This window comes from Mchenga conophoros, linkage group LG3 (assembly GCF_057382185.1).
Source record: "Mchenga conophoros isolate Kocher_MC1m ecotype Shallow Benthic linkage group LG3, M_conophoros_male_GT1.1, whole genome shotgun sequence".
Classification (NCBI taxonomy): domain Eukaryota; kingdom Metazoa; phylum Chordata; class Actinopteri; order Cichliformes; family Cichlidae; genus Mchenga; species Mchenga conophoros.
In genome coordinates, this window is record NC_140528.1 from 66,872,056 (window position 1) to 66,899,657 (window position 27,602).

The 27,602-nt window shown below is 42.3% G+C and overlaps 1 protein-coding gene across 7 annotated transcripts in view; it reads left to right on the forward strand.

The window, feature by feature from the left end:
* pcdh7b (protocadherin 7b) overlaps window positions 1-22,076 on the forward strand; it is a 120,891-nt gene extending 98,815 nt beyond the window's left edge. For 3 of the 7 annotated variants that reach the window (XM_085266820.1, XM_085266818.1, XM_085266819.1), the window contains one exon: window positions 17,689-22,076. In XM_085266820.1, coding sequence (XP_085122946.1) covers window positions 17,689-18,161 — 473 coding nt within the window. In that variant the 3' untranslated portion in view covers window positions 18,162-22,076. Of the gene's footprint in view, window positions 1-16,403; window positions 16,423-17,688 lie in introns of all 7 variants that reach the window. The other 4 variants (XM_085266822.1, XM_085266824.1, XM_085266821.1 and 1 more) reach the window with 3 other exon arrangements.
* Window positions 22,077-27,602: the final 5,526 nt, after the last annotated feature.

The following is a 27,602-nucleotide window of genomic DNA, read 5'->3' on the forward strand; positions in this document are numbered from 1 at the left end:
TAGACATTGGCTGCTTTTTCACTCAATTTAAGTCCCGTGTACGTGACCATTTTCAGAAAATGTCTGTTAAACTAACTCACACTAACCTATGAATAATTCAAGCTTTAAAAGGGCACTTAACTCAAGGGATGAAGCAGTGTTGTGTCTACATATGACTGCAGACAACTGACTGGTTTAAATTGTATCTTTTAATTTGTGTATTTAGGCACCTTATTACTAACATCCCATTTCTTTAGTTGAATCTGTGAAGAAATCAAAGAATAATACAGTTTGACAGACATGAAATGGTACTTTTTGTACCGACAAAGGGGTTCCCAAAGAGATATTCGCTGAAAACTTTTGGCATGGTGTGCAGTCTGTCCTTAAGAAATGTGAGACAACTGGACAAGTGCATAGCAGACCTAAAAAACTACCTAAAGTAGATGAACATATCTGAAAGTTGTGTCCTTAAGAAACAGGAAAGACCAGACACAGGAGCTTAGAGATGCATCTGGCTCTTACATTAATCCATCTAATATTTACTAAAGCTTTCTCAGAAATGGTCTCAGTGACATGTGGCTCACGTGGCTGTCAAAGAAGCTGTGCTGGAATTATGAACATGGATACAATCAGATTTTGGTACATGTGGTTATGAACAGATGAAGCATTTGATTGGCAAAAACCATGGCATCATTTTTCAACACTGATCCCAAACACACTGCTAAAGCAGTAAAAGCATACCTGGATAGAAAAACATAAAACTACTATCAGTCGTGCATTGGCCTCCCCAGAACCAAGACCTCAGCATTATTGATCACACAGGGATCATCACAGTCATCATCACTTTAGATGTTGTTTATGGCATGTATCAAAGAATAAAGATGGTGGAAAAAATATTGACTTTTAAGCTGGTTAGAATAGCACAGACTCTGTTTTTGCCTCATATATTGTCTTTACATTTATGTATTTTTTTCAATAAATCACTCTTTTGTCCGATTTTACTAGCAAAAGACAAGGAAATGAAGGGCAGCTCAAGACATTTGCAAAGTTTTTTATGTGCACATGCAAGAGAGACGATAAACACCAACGTAAAGCATGGCTGAAGAAAAGGTAAGAATAAGAATACATGGCATACGGTCGATGAACCATAAAACAATACTTGGTCTGTGTCCCTCAAAGAAAATCAAGAGCGGGAGGGAGAGAGTCACACGCTTTAAGAATTTCATCATTTTAGCAGAGTGTGTGTGTGTGTGAGACAGGGCTGTCGAGACTGCTTGATGGTATGAAAATTTGATGCAGAAAATATCCTGTTGGCGCTGCATTTTTAATGGAGACCACGCAGATGCAGGAATTATCTTCAGAATGCTCCCTCTGGCCCCCAGTACCACCTCATGCATAGCACCCAAACAATTCTGCACCTTCAGGACAGACTTGTATGGATTTGCTTCGGGTATTTCAATCATTCTTAGAGAAGTTCTATTTGTCCCCTAAAACATTGTCTCTGACGAGTGACAGCTCACAGGAATCATCGCAGAATCCACAAACGCTCCATCACTCGTCAGACGGCTGGTGTTTTGGTGTATATTTTTCTGTTCTCTATTCAGTTGTTGGAAAATGAGTCTGGCCTCTGGGGCTTTATTGCCCTAATCTGCAGTCCAGCCTGCACTTCTCCCACTGGTGATTGATATTTGGAGACATCGGTGGGACAAAAACAGTTTGAGTTCTGACGCTCATGAAAGACCCATCAGCTCTGTCGTCGATCAATGTGAATAAATATTTCCCACAACCCAGAAGCATTAGAATCAAGGACGGGGAAAAAAGACAGACAGAGGAAAGAGGAAAAATCAATTGGTCGAGAGCTTTGCTAAAAAGGGGGTGGGGAGGCATGGTGGTTGGGGAAAAGGGGGTTGAGGGGAAAAAAAAGAAAAGAAGAGGCCTGTCAGGCTGGGTGAATAATGAAGCATGTTTTCAGTGCTTCAAAGGCAGAGGAGAAAAGGCATAGTGAAGTCATGTTATGGACTCTGTCATTTAATGTCACTTTATTTTTGGCTCATATGATACTTTATTAAAGTACAGAATGCTGAGGTGAACGCGGGGCTTTTGAACTCTCTGGCATTAATTTGCGGTTCTCAAGTGGCTCTTTAAGGTTCAATCAGTAATATTTGCACAAAGTATCAACAGGAGTTCTCAATAATTGCATATCAGTGTATTAGTATTTATTTATTTATTGTCATTGTCAAGAACAATGAAATTGCGTTTGGGGCTTCCATACAACCCAAAAAAAAGAAGAAAATAATAAATACCCCTTAAAACCCAAGTGTACATATTTAACCCAGTGTGACTCCAATGCAATAAGACAATCCTTAGCAATAATGTTCGTAGAAATTCAGACAAAGACCTGAGAAACATGACAAAATACAACAATGCAACCCATTCAATATTATTGTACTGTGAGATATGATATCAGATATGATAGTTATCTATTTAAGAAAGGGGGGGGGGGGCAGGAGGGGGAAGAGAATAAAGATATGATGCACCAATGCAGACCAGTTCATTGCTATTAAGAAGTTGGATATGGTTATTGTCCGTGAGAGGGGGGCAGAGAGTTCAGGAGCCTCACAGCCTGTGGATACAGGCTGTTGGCCAGTCTGGATGTTCTGGCCTGTATAGACCTGTACCTTCTCCCTGAGGGCAGCAGATGGAAAAGGTGGCGCGCAGGGTGATGTTGGTCCCGCAGGATACTGTGCACCCTCCTCAGACAGCGAGTGGGGAAGATATTACTGATCTCTGGCAGACTTGTTCCAATAATTCTGCCAGCTTCTTTCACCACCCGCTGGAGTGCTTGCTGATCGGCCTTGGTGCAGCTGGGGAACCACACTAGAAATCCATACGTCAGAACGCTGCTGATGGCACAGTTGTAGAAGTTCAACATCAGAGATCTGGGAATGTGTGCGCTCCGCAGTCTCCTCAGGTAGTAGAGGCGCTGTTGGGCCTTCCGTACAACTGAGGTGATATGGTTGTTCCAGGACAGGTCCTCGGTCACAGTTACCCCCAAGAATTTAAAACTGCTCACCCTCTCCACCGCCTCACTGCCAATGAAGAGAGGCAGATGGTTGTTATGGCCCCTCTTCCGGAAATCTACAATGATCTCCTTGGTCTTTTTGGTGTTTAAGACCAAGTTATTGTCGTGGCACCATGACTCTAGTTGTTGCACCCCTGTCCTATAGTTTGTCTCATCATTGTTGGATATAAGTCCGAGCACTGTAGTGTCATCTGCAAACTTAACAATGAGATTGGACGCGCAGGAGGAAATACAGTCATGGGTGAAGAGAGTGTATAGCAGAGGGCTCAGAACACACCCCTGAGGGGCACCGGTGTTGACCACAAGGGTGGAAGAGGTGTTCTTACCCACTCTGACACTCTGTCTACGGTTAGTGAGGAAGTCCACAATCCAGTTGCACAGAGAGGAGTTAAGTCCCAGTTGGTGGAGTTTGGGACAGAGTTTGTATGGCCGGATGGTATTAAAAGCCGAGCTGTAGTCTACAAAGAGGAGCCGTGCATAGGTGTTCCTGTGTTCCAAGTGCTTCAGTAATGTGTGCAGCACTGTGGCGATCGCATCCTCGGTTGACCGGTTCTCCCTGTATGCAAACTGGTGCGAGTCCAGGGATGGTGGAAAAGCAGCTCTGATGTGTTTAATGACCAGTCTCTCCAGGCATTTGGCGGGAATGGGGGTGAGTGCCACAGGTCTGAAATCGTTCAGACATGTGACATTTGACTGTTTTGGGATGGGAACGATGGTTGCTGCTTTGAAACAGGATGGTACCAGTGAACAGGACAACGAGGTGTTATATATAGAGGTGAAGACGTCCGCCAGGTCCGCAGCACAGTCTTTTAGCACCCGGCCCAGCACTCCATCCGGCCCGGCCGCCTTCCTGGTGTTAATGCTCCGGAACACACGCCTCAGCTCATGAGTGCTCAGGACCGGAGCAGGGTCGGTTGAGGGGAGAGGGGACAGGACAGGGTCGGTGTTCTCCCTGTCAAAACGGGCATAAAAGAGATTTAGATCCTCAGCCAGAGTAGAACTGTCGGCTGAGGGTGATGGTGTTCTTCTTTTGTAGTCCGTGATAGCCCTGATGCCCTCCCAGACCTGCCTTGGGTTTGTGTTGTTCTCAAACCTGGCCTCGATACGCCTCCTGTGCTGCTGCTTGGCAGTCTTGATGCCTCTTCTCAGGTTGGCCCTGGCAGCACTGTATGCCTCCTGGTCCCCGGATTTGAAAGCGTTGTTCCTTGTTCGAATAAGTTGTTGAACTCCGTGTGTCATCCAGGGTGGATTATTAGGGAACACACGGAATCGTTTCCAAGTTGTTACATTGTCCACACAGAAACAGATGTAGTCCAAGACAGTGGAGGTGTAACTGTCCAATGCGACACGATTGTCAGTGTCCTGCACCTTGAATACATCCCAGTCTGTGCAGTGGAAACAGTCCTGAAGCATCGGAATAGCGTCCTGCGGCCATGTTCTCACGGTTTTGGTTGTAATCCCAGTGCTCTTGATCTTTTGTGTGTATATTGGGTGTAGCAGAAGGGAGAGATGGTCTGACAGACCCAGGTGGGGATAAGCCTGGGCTCTGTACGCATTCGCCATGTTGGTGTACACCTGGTCCAACGTTCTATCTCCTCTGGTAGCACACTTCACATTACGGTGGAAATTGTGAAGTACAGATTTCAGGTCCGCGTGGTTAAAATCCCCAGCCGCAATAAAGACACTGTCCGGGTGTGCTACCAGGCTGTTATTGATGCTGCTGCTCAATTGTGCTAACGCTAGCTTAGCATTAGCATCTGGTGGAATGTAAACAGCGCAGATGTAAACGGCAGAAAATTCCCGAGGGAGATAGAATGGACGGCACTTTAACACCAACAGTTCTACCTCTGTACTGCACAGTTTTTCCGTTACCGTGACGTTCGTGCACCAAAGGTTGTTAATATAGATGCACAGCCCCCCGCCAGTCTTCTTACCCGAGTCTGCAGACCTGTCGGCTCGATAGGCGGTGCGGCCTGCTAGATCGATAGCCGCATCGGGAATGGCGCTGTCCAGCCAGGTTTCAGTGAAAATCATGCACGAACAGTTATTAAAAGTCCGTCGAGTGGCGATCTGCAGTCGTATTTCATCCAGTTTGTAATGGATTGAACGGGCGTTGGAGAGGAATATGATCGGGAGTGGTGGTTTAAACGGACTAGTCTTTAGCCGTGCCCACAGGCCTCCCCGCTTGCCTCTCTTCTGCCTCCGCTCGCAACGTCTCCTCCTGCGGCTTGCTGTTGCGGGTAGCCCCGGGGGTTGCTTAACGATCTCCGGGGGGATGAGATACTCGGATGTTAGTTGAAGATCTCCACGGCTTAGTTGTAGTAGATCATCTCTGTTGTATTGAAGTAACCCCAGACTGTGTGAAATAATACACAGTACCACCAAAAGTGCAAAAGTGTAGGAGCTCCGGGCCGCTGCGTCTGTGCGCGCCGCCATCTTAAATTGTCAAGTGTCAAGTTAGTACTCTGCTCCTGCTTTTTTTAGGGGCTTTCAAATCTAACTGGCTCTGTGTATTCACTGAAGTGCTCCCCACCTTTGTCCGTGACCAAATGCCCACTGAACTAGCCACTTATCTTTGCAACATTTGAAAGAGACGCTTTAGACTGTCAGTTGGACACCTGTTAAGTAAAAGCCCTTTAAATGGCTGGTTTAAGCAACATGAGCTATGCTATCAATAGTAGCTAAAAGGCTGTTTTTCCATGTCCTTAACTAAATGTCAGCTTCACATTTACATTTAACATTCATTCTATTCTCACTTACAACTGTTTCCTAATAAAAGTGGCAGAATTCAAACGTCAAAGTTTTCTGCAGTTACCTGAGCTTATGCTAGAGTTGCATTATATTAGAATGTATTTTTAAGATATTGCTAAGCTATTAGTTAGCATGGTGGTTAGCACTAATGCTACACGTCAAGAAGACTGGGTTCAAATGCAGTTTCAGAGGGTGGGACCTTTCTGTGTTCCCCCCGTATCTGTCTGAGTACTCCGGCTTTTTCCTACAGTCCAAAGACATGGAGTAAGGTTAATTGGTGATTCTAAATCTAAATTGCACACAGTGTAAATTTGAATACCTCACGATCCTTGACTTGATAAGAGCCTTGGATTGGATAGTTTGGAGTGCAGGTCAACACCAGCACCTTTGGTGTGTTCTTGGTATTTGTGTGTCACGTTGTCCTAGAGAGGCTGTGCCTGGTCTTCAACATTCACAAGGCTTTCTGCCAGAACGCTGAATTTTAATTATTTACCTTAGTGGTTTTAATGTAAGTGTATGCAATGTGGCTTTCCACAGAAAGAGCTGAGAGGCTAAACTGTTTCTATCATGCAATATATGTGACCATTTACCCAGTTCAGCTGAAAAAACTGCCTTTGTCCTTCTGTAATGATAGCGTTTCTATCCCACATCCAACAATTTAGACAGTAGATGTTCACTAGTGGCTGCCCACCTGTCTGTACTTCATCTGCCTGTGAAATGATTGTCTTTCTTGCTATCTTTCTATCTCATGCACTCTCTTTATTTTGATAGGGGATCCATTTGGTTTAAATTGACTCATTTTGTCAGTGGGAATCGGAGCAGAGAATCTGAAGAGGGAGAAACAGCCAAGGCTGCTTTGATCCCTCTGACAGGCAGCGTGAAAAGTGCATTTCATAAAGGATGTTCGCCTGTGATGAGCCCGCCAGAGTGACAAATTGGGCCCCTGGTGCTTTAAATAATACACTATGTATGGCTCCAGCTGTGGCACTATGTTCTATATTGCTAAACTGGCCAGTTAAAAGGGGTGTGCTTTGCGAGTTGAAGGCAGGGCATCGGTAGTAATTTAAATCCAGAGCAAGTTTCACTTCCGCTCTGAGCCTTTTCTTGTTCACCACTGTGACGCGTCCAAATGTTAACGTGTCACATGCATTCACGTCTAGATTTGGAGATGCAGGGACGGAAAGCAACTTTTAAGCGATGACTAAGAAGAACCTTGTTGTCTCCCTGTGGCACTTATTGCTGAAAAGACATGTGGTGATGAAAGTTTAAAACGTGGTGTGCCACTGTTACAGACACTCCCCTCAGCTGGTGACGCAGAAGCACCGGATAGAAATGCCTGGATTGACGCTTTGCTTCTTCCTCCTTGAATAATTTGCTCCAACATGCAAAACCTCTAGGGAGAAGACACAGGTACTGCACACGCAGCTTTCCAGCTGTGCGTGGGGTAATATATGTTACATTTCAAATGAGAAAAAAAGTCACAAAGAAAAATATCACACAGACATATGCTGTGCTGACGACAGGTGTCACTGTGCCTCATTCATCTTAACCAGTGATGTCAAACTCATTTTACATCGTGGGCCACATACAGCCCACTTTGATCTAAAATGGGCCAGAAACTCCCCTTCTCTGTTCGTCTAAAGAAGTCTAGTTACACATGGAATCCTTGAGATATCTTAATATAAGAAAAAGTAGTGCAGATTCAGTGTTTTCTACAAGATAACAAAATGTGCTGTACTTAATGAAAGAAATCTGTCAGCTCGACTCCTAAATTGTAAGAAATAAACCTGTAAAATTACAAAAAAAGTGTAGCCATGTGTGCAATGCATAGTGTGCAGTGGTTACACAGTGTTATTTTATTTTTAAATGCATCACCTAATTACTCTGGTGTAGCATGAATGGGCAAGTGGGAGGTCTTTATCAGTAAAGATAAGGTGTTAAAAATTTTAAGAATACAGTTAAAAGTCCAAAATTTCCAATAATGCTGTTCAATGGGGCTCGATTGCTGTCTTTATTGGACCAATTGTGGCCTCCGGGCCATGTTTGGCATCTCTGATCAAAACTCTTTGTTTGCCTCTTGTATCATACAGATATTCACATGCAACAGATACAGACTGTCAACCAACCCCACCATCTCTCCTCTTCTCTGGATGCACTCCATAATGGAGGAATCATCAGTGAAAATCTGGAGGTGGTTTGACCCACAGTTGAGTCTCGAGTCAAAAGATAGATTGCGAATAAGGCAGGCGACAGCACGGTGCCTCACTGCAGAAGCAAATCCAATATATTGCTCCAGAAGGGAACAAACTGTGGCCTATCTGCGAGATAGTCTATAATCCAGGACACCTTGGCGTTATCAGGCTGTATCGCTGTGAGCTTCAGCCCGAGCAAGAGTAGCTGGAGAGTATTTAAGGCACTCAAGAAATCAAAGCTCTCCATTCCCACTGAGCTCTTCTGTTGAAATAAGTGACTTTTTGTCAGTGCACGGTACATCTGGATATGTTTTGTACATATAAGCAGTATGCAGAAGTGGCTTATTAGGACCTTTTCACTGGATGTCTGCCATAATCTGGGATGAGGCCTTAATGCTGTCACTGAGGCTTTCGCTTTCATACTTGAACACTCAAACACTGCGGGAGGTTTTGCACAGCAGAGGCACCCTGGTCAGACTCAAGGATACATTAAAGAGGTGCTGGAGAACCTATTTGCTGACTGGCACATCCTTTTAGCACTTTCATCAGGGGCTCTGCACAGCCATTTGTTGCAGTTTGTTTTTTAACCTTCCCAGTATGTGTTCTGCCTGTTCTGCGGGGGAAATTCTCCGAAATCTGTCTGATCGCTTATTTGGTTTCCCAGGTCATTAAAGTGTAAGACTATGTCTTGTAGCATTACTACATTCACATATCCTTAAAAATAAAAGTCGAACTAGAGGGAAAGGATAAGTAGCCAAAACGACATACAACGAGATCCCATGGGACACAGCAACAGGTGTCCCAACCAATCAGATCATTATCACATCATTTTCTAACCTTTGTTATAAAGTAGATTTTGAATCTGCTATTAGTTTAACGTGCACAGTATTCACCGCCCGCTCAGAATTGCACTCGCTAATAGGCTCGGCTTTCCAAAAAAAGGAAAAAAGAAAGAAAGCCAACTTTTAATCCTCCTTAAATCAGCAGAACCTGGTCAGCTCTGTTTCCCTTCAGAGTTTTTTAGGTAGAACACAGAAGTCCATCATGTTTTCAGGACCTGCTGAAACACCGAAAACAAATCCCTCTGGGAAACACAGGCCCCAGATAATTTGCCTTTCCTGCCCCAGAGTGGAGCTCACTTTGCCTGTTTATGAGCCTACATGGTGAAAAACTGAAAGCCTGTCCCTTTAGGTCAGCATAATTACACCCTCCACATTTCCACCACTAGCTTTCCATTAAGGTGGTGACTCACCATGCCCGGCTCACTCTGGCCTAGAATGTGCTAGCAGCTGAGAGCTAATTACCACACACAGGATGACAAGAATGGTAGATAGTAGGTGTTATTTGGCTGACTCACAAGCTAACTAGCTCGCCTGCTGCTGCTAACTACTTATTACAAGTGGAGCCTTTGTTTTAGACATTTCGTGCGGAGATTACTTATCTGGGCTTTTTTTTTTTCTTTCGGTCTTTTGTTATTTAAAATAGGGTCGTTTATTTTTTTAAATAAAGATGACGCAATGCATGAACACAATCTGAGATATGTGGGTCACACGGAATCTTTCTAGCAAACGGGATGAATAATTCTGACGTGCACGCGTCCTTGCCACGTGGTAAGATATTGTACTTTCTCTTAAAGAACGTGCGCTGAACATGAAATGTGTTCTTTTTAAACCGTATCAGAGAACTATATAGATTTTTTTTTTCTCAAATGTCCCCATCTTCTGAGCAACAGCCTGCTTATAGTGTGTAGCTCTTTCTCCATGTGGACCTACAGTACGTCCATGAAATCCTATGACTTAGATGTTTTTTTTAATAGTACAGTCACTAAAAAAAAGCACAAATCACAGAGTTTTCTTTTTTCTTCTTTTTTTTATTTTAGGGAGGATTTAATTGAAATTGTATTTTGACAAATAACCATTTAATGGTGTAAAACAGGCTATTGTGTGAGTGTGTCTGGGAGTGTGCGATAAGAGTAACAGTGGAGGGGAAGCAATGACACTTCTTTTTCTAAAGACTGGAGAGAGAGAGAGAGAGAAGGGGCGGCTGGGATGGAGTGTGTGTGAGAGAGAGAGAGAGAGAGGGGGGATAATTTATAGGAATAGTAAGGAAAAAAACTGAAGGAAAACACACATTTTTAACTTATTTAAACCCTCGCTAACACTCTCGCAGCTGCCTAGTGAGCTCTTGCCATTTTGTACACCGATGTGCGTTCTTGTGTCCGCCCTGTTAGGTGACGTAGCACGCTAGTCTTCTCATTTTAGGTATAACCCGAAACGCTTCTGTGAAGTTTGCTACGGCGGGAAAGAAACCGCCAGCGCCTGTGTGAGCGCGCTGCCGAGTTGTTGTTTTATCGGTGGCTAGCATGTGCTGCATGTGTTCACCATAGCAGAGCGGCTAATTCTAATCCTCACACGGGGCTTCCAGAGTGTTCTGTGTGAGCTCAGAGTAGCATGCTGGGCAAAATGGTGGTAATACTTTATTATATATCGTAATTGGGTGTTTTTCAAGCGGAAACAAACTGCGTATAAGAATGTGTTGAGTCGCAGCTTGTAAAGGTGATTATAACTGCTGCACTGCTAATATGAAGCCCGATGAGAAAATCGCCTTTTTGTAAGATTCTGGGTGTGCTGGGCGTAGCTTGGAAGCGTTTTTGAGTTGTTTCAGTAGACTTCAGTGTGTGTGTGTGTGTGTGTGTGTGTGTAAATGGCAGGAAGCCAGCATCATCAGTCTTATTAGGAGCGTGGATGAGTCACTCGCCTCCTCTCCTCGCCACATCATCTTGCAGTCGCTCTCCTTATAGATAGTTGGGTCAGAAGTGCACAGATGACACAGTTTGTTGTGTCTACATTTATGTATGTGGCTTTTACCTGAGAGAGAGAGCGAATATGCTCCCAGCCAAACATGACAACCACCTGCTGTACAAAGAGCCTGCGCTCGTATGCGCACTTGCACACAAGTATGCATGATCGCAAGATGAATGAGGGAGCGTGACAGGCTGGGACGCTTTATTTATGGGGGTCTTTGGCTTTGAGTGCTGAGTGTTCAAATGGGCCGAGAGAGGCAGAGACCCAGGGAGGGAGAACATGTGCAGAGGGTAGGGGGAGAGCGCGAGGCTGCATTTGATAATTGGCTGAGAGATCGTCACCAGAATGAAATTATGCTAGTTAATCTCTCCTGAATTAATTACCTCAGGAGCAAGCCACAGTACATTCATTATTGCGGAAAGAGTATTGACCCTGCTGAAAGAGAAAAGCAGTCCATATCATACCCATAATGCCTACTTGCGGCGTTATTGTAGTGCTTGTTAGCGTATAGACTGCAGGCTGCAAACATGAAATGGAAATGAAAGCGGTGATATCTTCTACCTGTCTATACGGTGACCCAGAAAAAAGATCCTCCCATAAGTTCTCGATGGCTTTGTGTGCATATCTTTTCAAATGTTTACGACACTGTTAACCGCAGAGGTTAGGTATCTAGGGAAATGAGGAAAAGGGAGGCCACAGCTCACTGCGAAACCTGATCAGAGCTTTATGCTCATGTCTGAATGTTTTCTCTCCCCTCTTACTGTCAGGTTTTCCTCCAGCTTGTCTTGCACCTCTCAAGGCAAGGTTTTGGTGGTGGTGAGGCAGAGGGTGATCCAGAATATTCCTTTAGTTGCTCTTCCCAGGTAGTAAATACTTCAAGAGGCACAGGGAGCTGCAGAATACACCTGCTGCCACATTCAACAGCTTTCCTCCAACCGGCCTACGAGCAGCACGGCTAAGGCAGAAAGATGTCGGTTATGAAGAAAAAGGCCACATGTGGGTCAAGTAGGCTCAGGAAGAGTGCCTGATTTGCATAAAAGTACTAATAACACTACTAATAACACTAATAGTCATTTGTAGAATGGTAATTACAGGATGGGAAATTTGTTATTTTATGCTCTTTCGATCCAAGCGGCCTCCCACTTGCAGGATTTTAACTGGGGGGTTAGATGCCACTGAGAGGGGTGAGAAAAAAAAACAAAAAGAAGTATCCGCTGTTGATGTTAATGCGGTCAATTAATGCCGCTGCCGCCGGCGGCGCACACCACGTCTCGGGTTCTCAAAGGTCATTACTCCCCAGGACTTCCCTTTTTGTTCTCGTTTTCCCCTGCGCCGCTGCTTATCTTCCATCCCTCCTTAATTGTCTGGCAAACATCTCAGCAAGAGAAAGACAAATATCGCTTTTTCCTGTGGATATTGTTCTGTCTGAACTCGCCGTCGCCGCGTTAATAATTTAGCACCTATTCCTTTTTCTCGCCGCGCCTCTCTCCCAGGAACATTTCCTCCCTCACCTTATTTTCTCCTTTTAGACCCTTCTCCCTCTTTCTTCTCTTTCTTTTTTTCTTTCCTTCTTTTTTTGCTCTCCATTTCCTCTCTTTTACCCCCTAACCTCCTTCTCTAACCCACCTTTGGTTGGATTATATCTGCAGCTAGGGCTGTCTACCCATCTGCCTTTGATGCTGAGGACCTCTCAGCTTCAAGGCAGTGCCACAGGGGCCCTGCAAAAAAAAAAAAGTGAGACCGCCAAACACGGAGAGACTCGCTCTGTGCCATAATTAGTCGGCAAGTTTTCAGCTAATTAAACGGGACCCTATTAGAGGCGCGAACGAGTAGAAAGAGGGAAACAAGAAAGACGACTGCTGAGCAACTGTGGGGGGAACGCTAGCACTCTTTGGTGTTGTTGTTTTTTTTAATGCTTGATCCCTAACTCGGGCTCATTTGTTCCACTTTTTCTTGTCTCCTCGTACCCCTTCACACTTGTCCCCCCTTCTTTTTTTTGCATTTTTCCTCACAGACACCAGAGCGTTTCCAAAAGCTGCTCCAACGACACCCGGCAACGTACGTCGTCACTGTGCGCCGTGATTGCAAAAATAGAAAAGTCGATACAGGGAGGGCCTTTCACCAGGGCTGCAGGGCAATCACATGTCCGTTTCTAGGCTAGACTCTGCTCTCACACACAGACACCTTCTTCAAGGCCCTGAAATCTTTCTCTTATCTCTTGTCTTAATCGAGAAATTGAAATCATGTGGACAGGCGTAAATGGCATTTGGGAGGTCATAGCCTTCCTTTTTTGCCTTCTTAATAAAGGAGAGTGAGACAGAAGCACATTAGGTTGAGTTAGAAGAGAGGTGAGTGGCGCCTTGCATCTGGCTGCACACAGGACCTCATTGTTTAGAGGAATAATCCGAAGCTTGAAACGGGCTAAATTAAGGCTTTGGATTGATGAGTTAATGTGCGCTTGCTAGAACAGACATGGAGTGGCATACCAGGAACTATTTACACTAGACCACATATTCTGTTTTATTCTTCTGGCCTTTCTTTATCCTCCTGCGATCTCCCCCCCTTTCCTGTCTTTGCTAATGTCCTCAATTCTTCCTCATCTCCCCCTTGTCTCCCCTACTCTCTTCTCCTCTGAACTGCTCTCTTTGGCAGTATGTTTGGCCTGTGACGGCCCAGAGGCAGCCATGCTGTCTTCTCCAGTCAGTCTGCTGTTTTTCCTTCTCCCATGCCCCGACCCTGCTATACTCAGCACACACACAAACACACACTCTCTATCACTCTCCTTTATTCTCTTTCTGCCTGTCCTTCGCTCTCTACATCATCCCTGTCTGCGTCTTTTCCCTCATGTCCTTCGCCTCCTTTTTCCGCTCCGACCCCTATCTGCTTTCCAGCCAAGTGCAATGTCTGTCAAAGACACAGAGTAGACACACATACAAAGAGAAAAAGAAGAAAAAAATGCGTGCAGGCGCATCATCTCTATTTTATTTCCTCATTTTCCCTCCATCCCTTGCTTTGGCTTTTTGCGTTGAATCTGCTGGCCAGAAATGAGAAAGCCTCAGAGATTGTTGCAGAAAAAAAAGTGACCATCACATGAACTCGCTGACACGCTGTAGTGAAAACACGCAATACGCTACTCTGACATAAACAAAACAGAACAAATTTTAATCTGTAAAGTGTGTGCAAATGCCCGGACAGTCTGGCGCTCTGTTTTTTTTCTCTTTTTTTCTTTTTTTTTTTACTACCACTGCAACATCTTAGCAAGCGCTAAAGACACCGCATCAAATCGCTACTGTACCCAAGCAGCGTAGGCTCTTTGAAATACCCAAAGTGTAAGCTAGTCAGCTGATAGGGGTGGCTGACTAAAGAAAAGCCGCAGCTCGACGATTGGTGCAGCCGCTGGCCCACTTTCAGCCTGCTTCTTTTTTCCCTGCACAGCTGAAGGAGGTCTTCTTTTTATACCCCTTAAAAATGTGCGCGCAGCATGGGGCACTGACATCTCATAGCGTCGCTTGTACTGAAGCATCTCGGCACTTTTGTTCCTCTTCTGGCTCTTGTCAATCCCCGAGTCATTATCGGCACTCCTCCCTTCATCCTTCAGAAGCCTCCTTTTGAGCGAATGTAAGTCGTGGCCATTATTAGCAGACCAGCCTCCACTCGGCTGAAAGTTCTTGTCTTCCAGCCATGTAGAGAGTGGGCATCCACACTAGTTTTCTAGCTCTGGGTCCCCATATAAAAAAGCAACAACAATAAAATAAAAGGTCTGAGCCCTAGGGATGTGACCCAGGATGGAGAGGCCTCCTTGTTTGGCTCTCAGTGTCGCAGTAGGCTTTTTTAACACGCCAGATCTGACCCACTTGCATTGTGTCGTATGGTGGTCAGCAAGCGTGGGTGCGGAGGACGTTTGCGAATATTGTAGCAAAAAGCCAGCGACTCTGCTGTGTGGGCTCAAGGGCTTTTCCTTTGAAGATATTCTATACGACCTCATTTCTGAATTGGCTCTTGAAAGGGCCCCGTGTGTGTGTATGGAAAGCAGCACAGCGCGTCCTCTCCATTGAAACAAACTGGCAATAATTACACTATTTTATTTTTCAGCTTTCATTGTTCAGATTTACATCCTTAAGATTTCGAGTGAGTAGGAATCGAGCGGCCCAGCGTGGGCTCATAAGTGGGAAAATGAAGGAATAATGTTTCTTTCTCTTCTCGGTAAGATAAACAATCAACGTGATGCTAGATTTCATTTAGCACGGCCTCAGCCAGCAGGTGGAGGAACTACTCTCAGCTGAACCCGGCTCCGGCGCACTTATTTGTCCAAAGCTAAAGGACAGATGGATTTAAATGGTTTCATATTGATGGTCCAACCTCTGGGGGAGGTCACGCTCGTGAAGGGAGAAAGAGAGAAGAAGAAGGGAAAAAAAAGTATTTTTGCTTTGATGTAGCAGCCCAATTCATTAGCTCAGTCGGAAATGTCTTCATTTTTAGCAAGCCTGCAGAGTCAATGGACCATAGCTAGAAAATCAGCCTCCTTACAGTGTGCACAACACACTGAGCACTGGCTAACTACCTCAGCATCTCACTGCGCAGGGCGGCAGAGACGGTGCTGCTGAAGGTTGACTGCTTACCCACGAGAGCTGGAGGTAGCGAGTGGTCTTCCCTGCCCTGCTGTTTTTTTGTTTTTTTTGTGGAGTAGTTTGCCTGAATGTGAGTGAGGTGAGAATCCAGTTGGATGAGCATTCAGGAGCAGGGCCACGAAACGGGCCCCGAGAGAGCTGCTGTGCATTGTGGGTAGCTTAATGGCTCAATCCTATGTGTAAATGAGCGAGACAATCAGTACTTGGTGTCCACTTATCTCCTTGATAGCTGTGAGGCAGGGAAAAGGAAGGAAGGGAGGGAGGAAGAAAACACGGTGCCGATCTGAAGCAAAGGTTATCATTTGCATCACACATCAGCCGCCATTAACTGTGATTGCGCTCGCATCTATTTCACTTATTTTCCACGCCATTCTTCTAATTTCTTTAGCTGTTTACAAGTCATTAGGCGCGAATACTTGTATTGTGAGCCCTCAGACATGGAAAAATAACCCAAAGATTTGTTTTATTTGGTTATTTGAGTTTCTTATTGCCGAGCGGTGCTTACGCCCCTGAGGCTTTGTCTATATATTGACTAGCATTACACAGTTGACGCCGACATGAAAACAGACCGCAAACAGATCTTTAACAAAGATAAGCTTCCGAGAGCGTAGGAATGGCACTCTTGAAGTCCTATCAGATGCTTTGCTGTGAGGCAAATTTCATAGTGGAACAAGTGATTTGTTTGATGAGGCGAAAACCAAATCAGCAGGACTTTAGAAGACCCTCATTTCTGTGTTATCTGTCTCCCCTTTCTTTGCTGTCCTTGTCTCGGCTGCATTCTGTCCTCAGTCATGTGTCTGCTCTGCATAAAACTTTTTTGTGCCGCTGTCAGCGTGTCTTTTAGTTACAGTTTGAAGGCTGCTCAAGGTTTCTCTTGCAGTACATATAATATATATATATATATATATATAAAATGCGTGACATAAAGGCATAACGATTGATTTCAAATTTTTTTTGTCTTTTACAGGAGAAAAAGAGCATTAAAAGTAAGCCATGGTCCAAACTCTTTTATTTTTCATTTCTGTTGCTGTTTTTCTTAAAGGTAAAGGCATGCTTGGCTTGGTTTGCACTCACCAACGCTTTTGCTTGATTTTTGGGTTTCCATACTTTCCATCAGGTCATGAATAAAAAGACATTAACACAGCATCTCTATAACACCGGCACTTGTGTTACCTTTGGCACTGTGTAGCGTCTAAGCATTCGGGATCCTCCTTTTCTTCCTTCCTTACGGTTTTGGTCTCATATTGAACCAATTCATTAGCTCTGCTTTGCATTTGGGTTAATATACTTCACAGAGTCTGACAGTAGCTATTGACAGAAGGATATCTGTCCAACCTGTTGTCCTGATTTAGCACTGTAAGCACATAATTTGCTTTCTACAATAATGCAGTAGACGTGGTTAATCTGAGGCCAGCGCCCTGCTAGGCAATTTGTTAAGACTCCTATTACGGAATTTAAGAGGATATCAGAGTGCTTGAGCCACGCAAAGCTATTAAGCTACTTAGATCAGAGCATGATTGCCGTCTGCCAATCACCAAAATAAGAAAACAGGCTCTTGTCGGTGCTCTCTTCTCCCAAAAATCCTCAGCCGCACGATTATTAGAGACACACACAAGCACACTCCCACACAGAGCAGGCTTAATTTTGTATCTTTAAACACACCGAAAGTGTAAACTGACCTCTTCTCTTCTATCTTCATCACTGGTCCCCTCTCCTCCCTTCCCCTCTCCTCCCTTCCCCTCTCAACACAAGCGCGTTTTGAAGCATGACATTATTTCAACTCTGATTCACGCCACAGTTTTGTTTTTTTTGTTTGGGGCTGTTGTCGTACCAGTGGAGTCTTCTCTGTTTTTTTTTGGTTTTACTTTTTTCTGTCATGTGGTATGGGTTCTGCATGAAAACGAGAACAACCTCTCTCCGTAAAAGCCTTATTGGACTCACTAGGGATGAAAAATTGGAACTCAGATTAGCTGTGGAAGTGGGTGCCTGGCAACCATCATGACCAGTTTCTATTGTTTTCTACCTTCTTCATTAACATTCAGATGCGTTGATGACCTCATTAGGGAAAAGTTACAGATTCACGCATCGAATGAAGGAATTCATGACAGCCCAATCATGTAACACATACCACAAACAAACACTTAGTGGTAGGAGAGTGTGTCATTACCATCGTTAGTTTTATCATTAAATAGCCCACTTTAGCAAAACAAGCAGCGTCACTTACTTTTGGTTTTCTCTTCTGCTTCTTCTAGACTCCCGGCCCTTGCCTGACGTAGCCATGACTGGCAAGTGCACGCGGGAATGTGACGAGTATGGCCACTCGGACTCCTGCTGGATGCCTGTGCGCACGTCGCCCGAGCGACGGCCATCCAAGTCAACCACCACCCCCCAACAACCAAAGCTTTCTACTTTCATGAGCGGCAACGGCAGCGGCAGCAGCAGCGCCGAGCAGCCCGGCAGCCAAGAGACCCTCGCCATGGCCGCCATGGCCAACGGAGACCCCACCGCTGCTCACATGATGGGTGACCGCAATCGCAACCTGCTCAACAAGAAGATGGCCTCCTCCTCCTCCTCCTATGAGGCCTTCGGCTCGCCTCCCTATGGCTCGCCAGGAGCCGGGGAGGAGGTGCTGGGCCACCCCACCGAGGAGATCCCCCTTGCACCTACCGGGGAGTACAAGCCCACAACATGTGGTACTCTGACGCGACGGGAGGTGTATCTGTGAGCTGGAAGAGCTCCTCGTGTGTCACAACGTGTGGCATTCAAACACAACAATAAGCATAGCTGCTTACCCACCACCATTACAGCTTTAGAAGCTTTTAGCCACACTTTCTCCAAAGACTTTTTTGCGACAGCTTCTTAATGAAAAATCCCTGTGGATATATAAACATAGTCACCGTTTTTTTAAAGTGCTAATTCTGGCCATTAACTGGACGAAAGGAGGAGGAGGAAGAACTGCTGAGGGCACTGATTCATCTCTCTCTGAGGTTGTTCTACTGGCGAGTCGGGCTCTTAGGACACAGTCTGCTGCCTGACAGTCAGTCTGTACAGTAATCAGCTCATTTTACATATACAGTGCATGCATGCATTAACCCCTGTTCTCATTAAGGGCCCCATTCCCTGAAGTTGACGCTATACAAAAGAGCCCACGTCGTTTTTTTCTGTTTGTGTTTTTTCTAGAAACAAAGCTGTACATGTAAACTATTTTGACTTTACAGTGTGTCTGGATATGCCCTTTTTTTTTTAAATTTCAAAGAACAGTGTCTGGACATGATGTTTTGTGGCTGAAGTAATATACTGGACAAATTCATGGTCTCATGGTGTAACACGGACCACGGATTCTGTCATCTTTACTGTTTGTGATAAACGTTGCAGACCAAAAGTCAACCGCTTTCGAATCTTATAAGGAGGGGAAAGACTAAGCTTTAAATACTCGTTCCTCTCCCGATGTGGGAATTCGTGGATGGAAATGGGAGCCAATGCAGTTTGCTGCAGTAACCCCCATGGTTTGACTACAACCCTACTGATAGACTGACAAACTTTCAGTGACTGACTCTAAACTACCAGTGTGCACGCTCTCTACAGGAGTCACTCGTTGTACATAAACATCAGCTCATAGCAACAGCGCTAACCGCTCTCATTCCCTTTTGTCTCGCTACCTTTCCTCAGTCTCTCGTTCTTTGTCTTTGATTGGCGAGATTGAGACCCGAACCTTCCTAATAAATGCAAGATCTTACAGCCATCGTCTACAACCGCATTGGCTAGAGCAGCATGTGTGTCCACAATTGTACATTTCGGATCACCTTAGTGGGATGCTAGTATTTATACCAAGTTGTGATACTTACCCTGTTTTTCTCAAACACACACATGCAGACACACACATACAGAAAAGGCAGATTCATTTAACTGAGGCCGCTGGCGCTGCTATACTGACTCATTGAAAATCCTGGGTAAGCACAGTGTGTGGCATGAGATTAAAATTGTCAAGGTTCAATGGAAACTGTATGTGTGTACGGGCCAGATATGCAGTATATAGTGTGTTTGTATAGGCCACTGTAGATGTACACCAATAATAGGCTGGGGGGAGGGGGGAAGCATACACATGGCCTAGTTGGTCCTAAAAACAGCTGCAAGTACAGCTTTTTCTAAAAACTGTTATTTTCTTTTTTGTTGTTGTTGTTGTTGTTGTGTGATAGGACTGAGCAATAAATATCATAATGCACATGTGACCAACAAGCATCAACTTCTCTTTCTCTTCTTCTCAAGCCTTCGAGGTGACATTAACCCACAAGTGGCTGTCTAAGACCTGTTCTACCAGTAGTACATGCCGCTTCCCTTAGTACACAGCGAAGGCTCTTTGGGCATGAATGTAAGAATCAGCTCAATGGAGAACAATCAAAACGCAACTTCTGAATGAGCAGATTCCTGAAGGGTTTTGGATTACAGGCTGAAAAATTTGGTGTTACAGTTAAAACCAAAAGCTTCGTAAGTTTTTTTTAAAAATGAAGGTTTGAGTTTGAACGATAAGAATGTGATGTCTCAACAAAACATCCATTACACCCACAGAGCTGATGCTTTATGACCAGTTAAACAGACACATAACAATGTTGAGATGTTGTGCCTCCCTGTCTCCAGTGACTTTTTTTTTTCTTTGCAGCTACAGAGGTGCAAAATCTCATGACTGTAATAAAGCAAAAGATGCAATGGAACTTTTTGTATGTTAGCAAAACCCCTTTGGTTTGACCGGAGATGCTTTTTCTTGCATTTCCGGTAATCTATAGTCTGTAAGTACTACTCGTTGTTTGAAAGAAAGTGCTCCTATACTTATCAACTGTATACATAAATACTTACTTTTTACTGCACGTTTAATGGGAACTTACTTCACTTACTGAGAAGGAAGAAGAAAAAAAACTGTAAAACAAAATGTACAAAAAAAATGTTATCCCTGTAAACACAGAAATTCATCGTTTTTGCTTTTGTTATACCTAAAAACACGAGTTACGTAGGACAACTTAGTACATCGATTTGGACTATGCTGTGGATTTATTTTACCCCCTCCATGCATTTTTCATGCTTAATTTTCATTATTGTTTCACCTCGTGCTACAACAAAAACCCATATCTTTCATATGTTTTCTTTTTCATCAACTTTTTACCTGAAGCTTTTGATTGCTTTTTTTTAAAAAATACTCCTTTTTTATTTGATTTTTTTAAACTCACAGATATTGTTTCACAATAACAGTCAAAAGCCGTGAAAATGATCATCAGTATACTATGTGTTTTTTCTTTACCTGGTGCCACTTTGTATATTTAGAGTGAAAAAAAAAGAAAAAAAAGGGAAAAAAAAAAAGAAACATACAAAAAAAAAAAAAAACTAGAGTGAATGCAAATATGCAATTGTGCCTTTTTATACCAATCGGTATGATTAAATGTTGGTTTGGAATGGTGCATAAACAATTACGTTGACATGCAACACAAAAATAGATGGGGTGGCATTTAAGGACTGAAATACATTTGCATATCTTAGATGAAATCCCATGATGTCAAAGGCTTGTTGAAGGACGACCAGTCAAATGTCAGTGAGCCTGTAGGTCTAATAGTCAAACGGCTATTGCTCTTTGGGTTCAATTACCTTGTTGAAATATCCATTCCTAGCTTAGTGCATTACCGAATGAGTGCGGGTACATTCAAAAGTTGCTTGTTGGTAGAAATAATAACGATATAATGGATTTTTTTGTCGTGTTCCACTCATGTACATGTGTGACATCCGAGGTCAAGTAACCTTCTTTGTGCATGAAACAAGCTCTAGGACTGATTTTAGAAGCTTAACAGGATAGAGAGCAGGAAAAAGAAATTTAAAAAAAATGCTTGGAGACATTTGACTGCTCAGAGTTGAGGGAGCCTAGAGATAAAAATGCTAATGTGACGGTTTACTAGGAATGGAAGTGTGGAGGGAAAAAGCTGCAAGGTAGAGTGGCTGACAGAACACACACCTCAGGATGTGCCATGCAACACAACACTCGTACAGAAAGATTTACAGTGTATGCATATCAGCAGATGATGAAACCCTGTCCTACAACTAAGCACGGTACAGGGTTCGCTATGGTGTTGCAAGGTGATGCCTTGCATTTCGAGATCAGATAAAATGAAAACAAAGTCTCTGTAGAGCAAGTGTCTGAAAAAGAAGCAGAAATGAAAGCAGAAGCACAGTCAACACCATATAATCTTTGAGTGGTGATAGACTGTTTTTATTTGGGGTAGTGGTACAAAAATCTGGACAATAGCAGGTGGGATTTATGTTGAAATTCTCTTTGTTGCTACCTGAGGTATGTGTTCAGTCTGTGCTCTGTTCTATACGTATAGCATTCACAATGTGTAATGAGATTTGTAATATTAACCATTACTATTTGTCCTGCGACTTGGATGTTGATATAGAAATCAAGGAACAAATTTATCATCGTTTAATATGAGTCACTATGCACGCAGCTTAGCTGAACATGGCAAAGTGTATTGAACGCAAGTCCACTTCTATTTATGAGATATTTTACATAATTTAATTTGCTTTTGTACAGGTTTGTGTAAATAAATTGCTTGTCATTTTTGTCTCTGCAGAAATTAAAATATAACATGGTAAAACAACACCTGTCTTTGAAGAGTTTTTAATTCCATTTTTTTTTTAATGTGTATGTTTAAAAAAATTACAAAACTTTGATCATTTAATTGCTAATTCTACAATTACTATTTTTTGTCCAATGCTAGATGAATTGTAACCTTGTAAAGGTAGCTATTGCTAATGTGTTAGCAAACTGTTGCACATAACAGTGGCAGTGTCTAATAATCTGTCTATACTAAATATCTTACAGTTTTGTTTTGCTTTTCTAAACTTACATTTTTAGTCTTGACCATGAGGTAAGCAAATTACTTATCACAACTTATCTTTATATAAAACAAAATGTTTATTTATGTATTTATTGTGGCTGAAAAATGAAATTAGTCGACACGACATCCAAAACATTAACATGACTAACTCCACAGAGATCAAGTTCATTGCAGAATAAGGTAATGATTCTTTGTTAGTTTGACTCTGTTTGCAACACTTACATTACACATTTGATCCAGTTGTAACAAAATTCATGCAGCTTAAATTTATGAGAACATTTTAAATGGATTACAAAATAGTTTTGAGGATTGCTCTATTAAATATTCTAAACACGATCTTGTAAATTTGCATCCTCCAAAGAAGAATAACATTAATTTGTCAAATTGAGTTTGGAAGCTTTGTCTGTTATTCTTTTCCATATGGTATTAAAAATGCGATTTAAAAAAAAGGAAATATAATAAGCTTTGCAACTCTTCTTATTATAATTACACTTTCTATGTTTGATCAATTCGTAATTAATTATACTTTGCTTTATAAAGAACTTTTAAAAGTTCACGTGACTGAATAGGATAAAATTAACATCTTTTCACATCTTTGAAATTGAGCATTTTCACATTGATATTTTTTCTGCACAATAATGTCAGGTCCCTTTTCATTTTTCACAGGTAAAATATTGCTGAATTTCCAGCCATGAGAAACATTTTTGTCCTTGTCTAACAATAGAATCTGCAATCAAAGTCTGCAGTGCAAACAGTTTCAAAGCAATTCAATGAATGTTTCATTTTACATAATTGTATATATATCTTTATTGTAATGTTTCACATTTTAATTTTTCTCGGTAGCTGTAACTGATTACTATTACTGATATTTTAGAAATCAATTACATAACGTTATCTCATTAACATGAACTAGTCATCACTATGGATAGTATTATATTCATATATAGTTTAGTATAGGTTTCCAATCTTGCCTTTGTGTCTGGGTTGATATATGAGGCGATTACAGTCTAGGTAATTAGAGATCCATTCTAATCCTTTCCCTACGCTCTGATTAACAGCCTGCTGCAGCCTCTCCTACACACTCAAACTGCTAATGGCATCTTTATATAGAACTACAATGCAGTGTTCAATAACATGGAGAAAGTCCCCCCCCCCCCCCCCCCCCCTTTAGCTGTCATAGAGACATAAGAGAACATACAATGAAAACATGACTGTAGAGTTGTGTCGTATCATTCCTGAAAATATTGGACAGGAGAAAAACATAGTTCTTCCACAAAGCCGAGGAGTTTGTTTATGTGTGACAATTATCTTTTTCTCCATGTTTGTCTTCAAAAGATGCCACTTCTAAGAAATACTAGGATTCAGTCATGTTCATATGCAAATTGTCTCACTCATTTTCTTGTTCTCTCTGACAAAAAAAAAAGAAAATTTGAATTGCCTTGCATGGGATGAACAGCGGGTAGTATTAATTTTTCTGTTGAGACAGGGGGAAATTAATACAAATTAGAATGAAACTGAATGTAATTAATGTTTAGGCAATGCATACCAATGAATTGTTTTGAGATTTATTTTTAATGAATAAAAACAGTGACTGAATATTATGAATACTATAAATAAGAACAAGAGACATTGTGCAAAAATGCCTGACATCACTGGATGGCAGGAGACAGCAGCAATACAGTCAAATGTGAAACAGATTATCTCATCGTTGGTGTTAAATTTGCATATCTATCTATCTATCTATCTATCTATCTATCTATCTATCTATCTATCTATCTATCTATCGTAGAGATGCCTCGGGTCCTATTTTACTTCTACCTATATGCATGGCCTTTCAGTACACCAACAGATACCAGTAGGTAGTTTGAACATGAAAATCTTGGAAATATTACTACTGGGTGTAAGTGCCAAATGGATACTTAATTTACATCAGAAATCCACAAGAAACTGAGATTTGCAACTTTTAGTACTTTTAGTGCTGAAGTCATGCGCTAGAGCTGCTACCTTTGAAATCGTTCTATCAAAGTCTTGACTTGCAAAGCTTTGAAACTAATGGTGCAATCACCATGATGGACCAATACAGAGCAGCAGCCAAATTCTGACATAAAAAGATCTGTCCTAACCTGACCATTATTTGGGTTGGCTGTGGCTCAGGAGGGCACATACTAATCTTAAGGGTGGTGGTTTGATCCCTGTCTGCTCCAGTCTTCTTGCCAAATATCCTTGGTTAAGATACCGACCCCACCCAAGTTGCTCTCTGATACATTCATCTGAGTTTGAATGTTAGACAGAAATCACTTATGTAGAAAAGCTTAGAGAAAATGCTTGTATGAATGGGTGAATGAGGCAAGTTATATAAAGGGCTTTGAGTGCTCAGCTGGAATTGAAAAGCACTACATAAGAACCAGCCCGTTTACCATTTACCTCCATTCACTGCTTGAATCAGAAATTAGTACTTGCATTCCATTGTCAAAGCATATTAAAGGGGTAAGTGAATTTCAAGTGTTTGTTTACTTGCTGTGCTCATTTTACAAATTTCAAAAATGACATGGCAGAGATGATGGAAAAGATGGATGACATGTGGACAGATCCCTACAAAGCAGGGGACAGAATATAGAAGTGTGTCAAAACATTATGTTAAGCATTATGCTACAGTAATTTGGGGCCTTTAAGATTTGTTTAAACTATTCTTTTCCAGGGTGTATATTGTACAACTTCCATTTTTATTGACATTTTATTCTGCTTAATCCACACAGGGTCAAAAGTATACGTACAGGCCCCCTAGTACTTGGTTAAATATCCAATAGGAAGTTGTACATGGGCCACTCAACACTTTTGGTGCCCATCAACAAGATTCTGGCATAATTCTGGCTTGATATTTAACTACTCTTCTTGGCAGAATTGGTAGAGTTCAATTAAGTTTATTGGTTTCCAGGCACAAAGCCGGCTTTTAAGCATAGTTCATAAATTTTCATGGCCATTCCAGAAGCTTAATGTTAGTCTGATACATCCATTCCAAAACCAGTTTGGATGTATTGATCACTGTCCTGTTGTGTCCAAATTTTTGGACACAGCTGGGTAGTTGTTGATTTCAGGTGAAATTCAAGAAATTGGAGGTAAATCTATTTAATTATTCTATCCACTTAGTGCAATGTACCAGGATCAGAGGCAGCAAAACAACCCAGATCATGACGCTACCACCATCGGGCTTTGCTGTTGGTACAGTGTTCTTAGGCTTGAAAGCTCCAACTTTACTCTTCTGAAGATAACTTTTGTAATTGTGGCCAAATAGCTCAATCTTTGTCTCATCTAACCATAAAACCTGCCTCCAGAATCGATTAAAACTGGTTTCACTGTGCACAATGATACTGGTGTTCCAGCAGTTTACAGTTCATGGCAGGCCTTGAGCCTTCTCGGATCCTGGGATTCCTGAATATGCTAACTAACTTCTTCTCATCTAAGGGTGACCATTTCAGTCTTCTTCCAGACCTTGGCAAAGTGTTGACACATCACAAAAAACGTGTACTTATGTTGTTTGAGCTGATGATCCTGTGGACTAAGCTTAAAAGCCAGGAATCTGTGTAGATTAGAGAAAATCCGAAATAAAGTCCAAGTTTTGCATTTGTTTTATTAAGATGTTTGCAGTATAATCCTTATATCCTGGATATAGGACAGTACCAAGAAATCAAAAATACCATGACTTTCATGCCCATGATGACTGCATTTAATATTTGTATTTCTGTAAAGTTGTACAAAGACACATGGATTATTGTAGGGTCTTTACCCTGGGCCAAGGACAAGGCCAAAACACAAGATTGAAAATATTGCTCATATAACTAAAGCACATCAAAACAAAAATCTACAGTCTTTCTAATTGGGATGTACAGTATAGGCTGTCTTTGTGATTATATTATAAAGCAGAGCACTGCAATAGCTTCACAAGCACCTGATTATTTTTTCGTTGCAACAACAAAACATCCATATGCATACAAATTTGCGAATAAGTCTGGAAATACAGTGACCTCCGACAGGCTTCACTGGGCGAGCACAAGGCCTCACCAAGCCGCAGGTGAGGCCTCGATAGTAATCGGGCATTCGCCTGAATTGAAGGTCCACACTGCAGCGGTGTCGTGTTCAACCAGCCTATGAGGACAGATAGTGTGGAACCAGCAGGCAGATAAAACTACAGGCACCGGAGGATAAGAAAGGGTACGTCCTTAGCATACTGCAGGGCAAAAGAATAATAGAGAAAATATATGGTAAAAGACACTATTCCCCACACTCAAATATGTAAAGCTAATTAATGAAATCAATGATCACTTCTCCAACATCAAACATGAGGTATGCCATTTAAATAGAAATTTCAATCCCATTTATGCTCGCTGGTGCGAATTAACGACCTAAAATCACATCAGCGAGGGGAATTCAACCATAAACCTTTGAGGAAGCTATTTGATATCCACAATTTATGACTTTTTTATTGTCTTAAAATTTTATTTTTCCCGGGCAACCACGGGAAATGGCATCTAAGGAATAGCAGTTAGGGCTTTGTTAAAATGATTTCTGTTTCATATTTATTTTATGAATGCGCAGAGGGATTGAGGGCAAACTTTTTTTATGTGTTGTGGATGGAACAATAAACAAGTTCATAAGGAAACTCCTGCAATAACTTTGATTTAATTGTGATCACATAAATTCTATCGCTGTTTATTTTGCTAGCGATCATATCCCTGAGGATGATGTCATTACAGTTAATTTTGTTGCTTTCACAGCAGAGATGGACACACACGCGGTAAGTGCTTCAGCCTGTGAGCACACTTAATCTGCTTGAAGTCAATGTTTTCTGAAAGAAATGTATTAATATGAGTAAATTTATGGCCAATCACATACATTTCTATAAAGTGCAATATGGTAGGCTTATTTGTATTGCCTCAAATGTTGTTCAAGCCATAATTCAATTTAATTTTATTTATGTAGCGCATCACAACATTTGCCTCTGGGCACTTTATATTGAAGGTAAAGACCCTGCAATAATACATAGAACAATCCCAACAGTCAGATGACACCCTTTGAGCAAGCACTTGGTGACAGTGGGATGAAAAAACACTCCTTTAGCAGGAAGAAACCTCCAGCAGAACCATGCTCAGGGATGGGAGGCTGTCAGAACTGACTAGTTGGAGGTGATGGGAGGCAGACATGACAAAACACACACTGTGGAAGACAGCCAGAGATTAATAATAACTAATGATTAAATCCAGAGTGCTGCATGAAGAGGTGAGAGAAGAAGA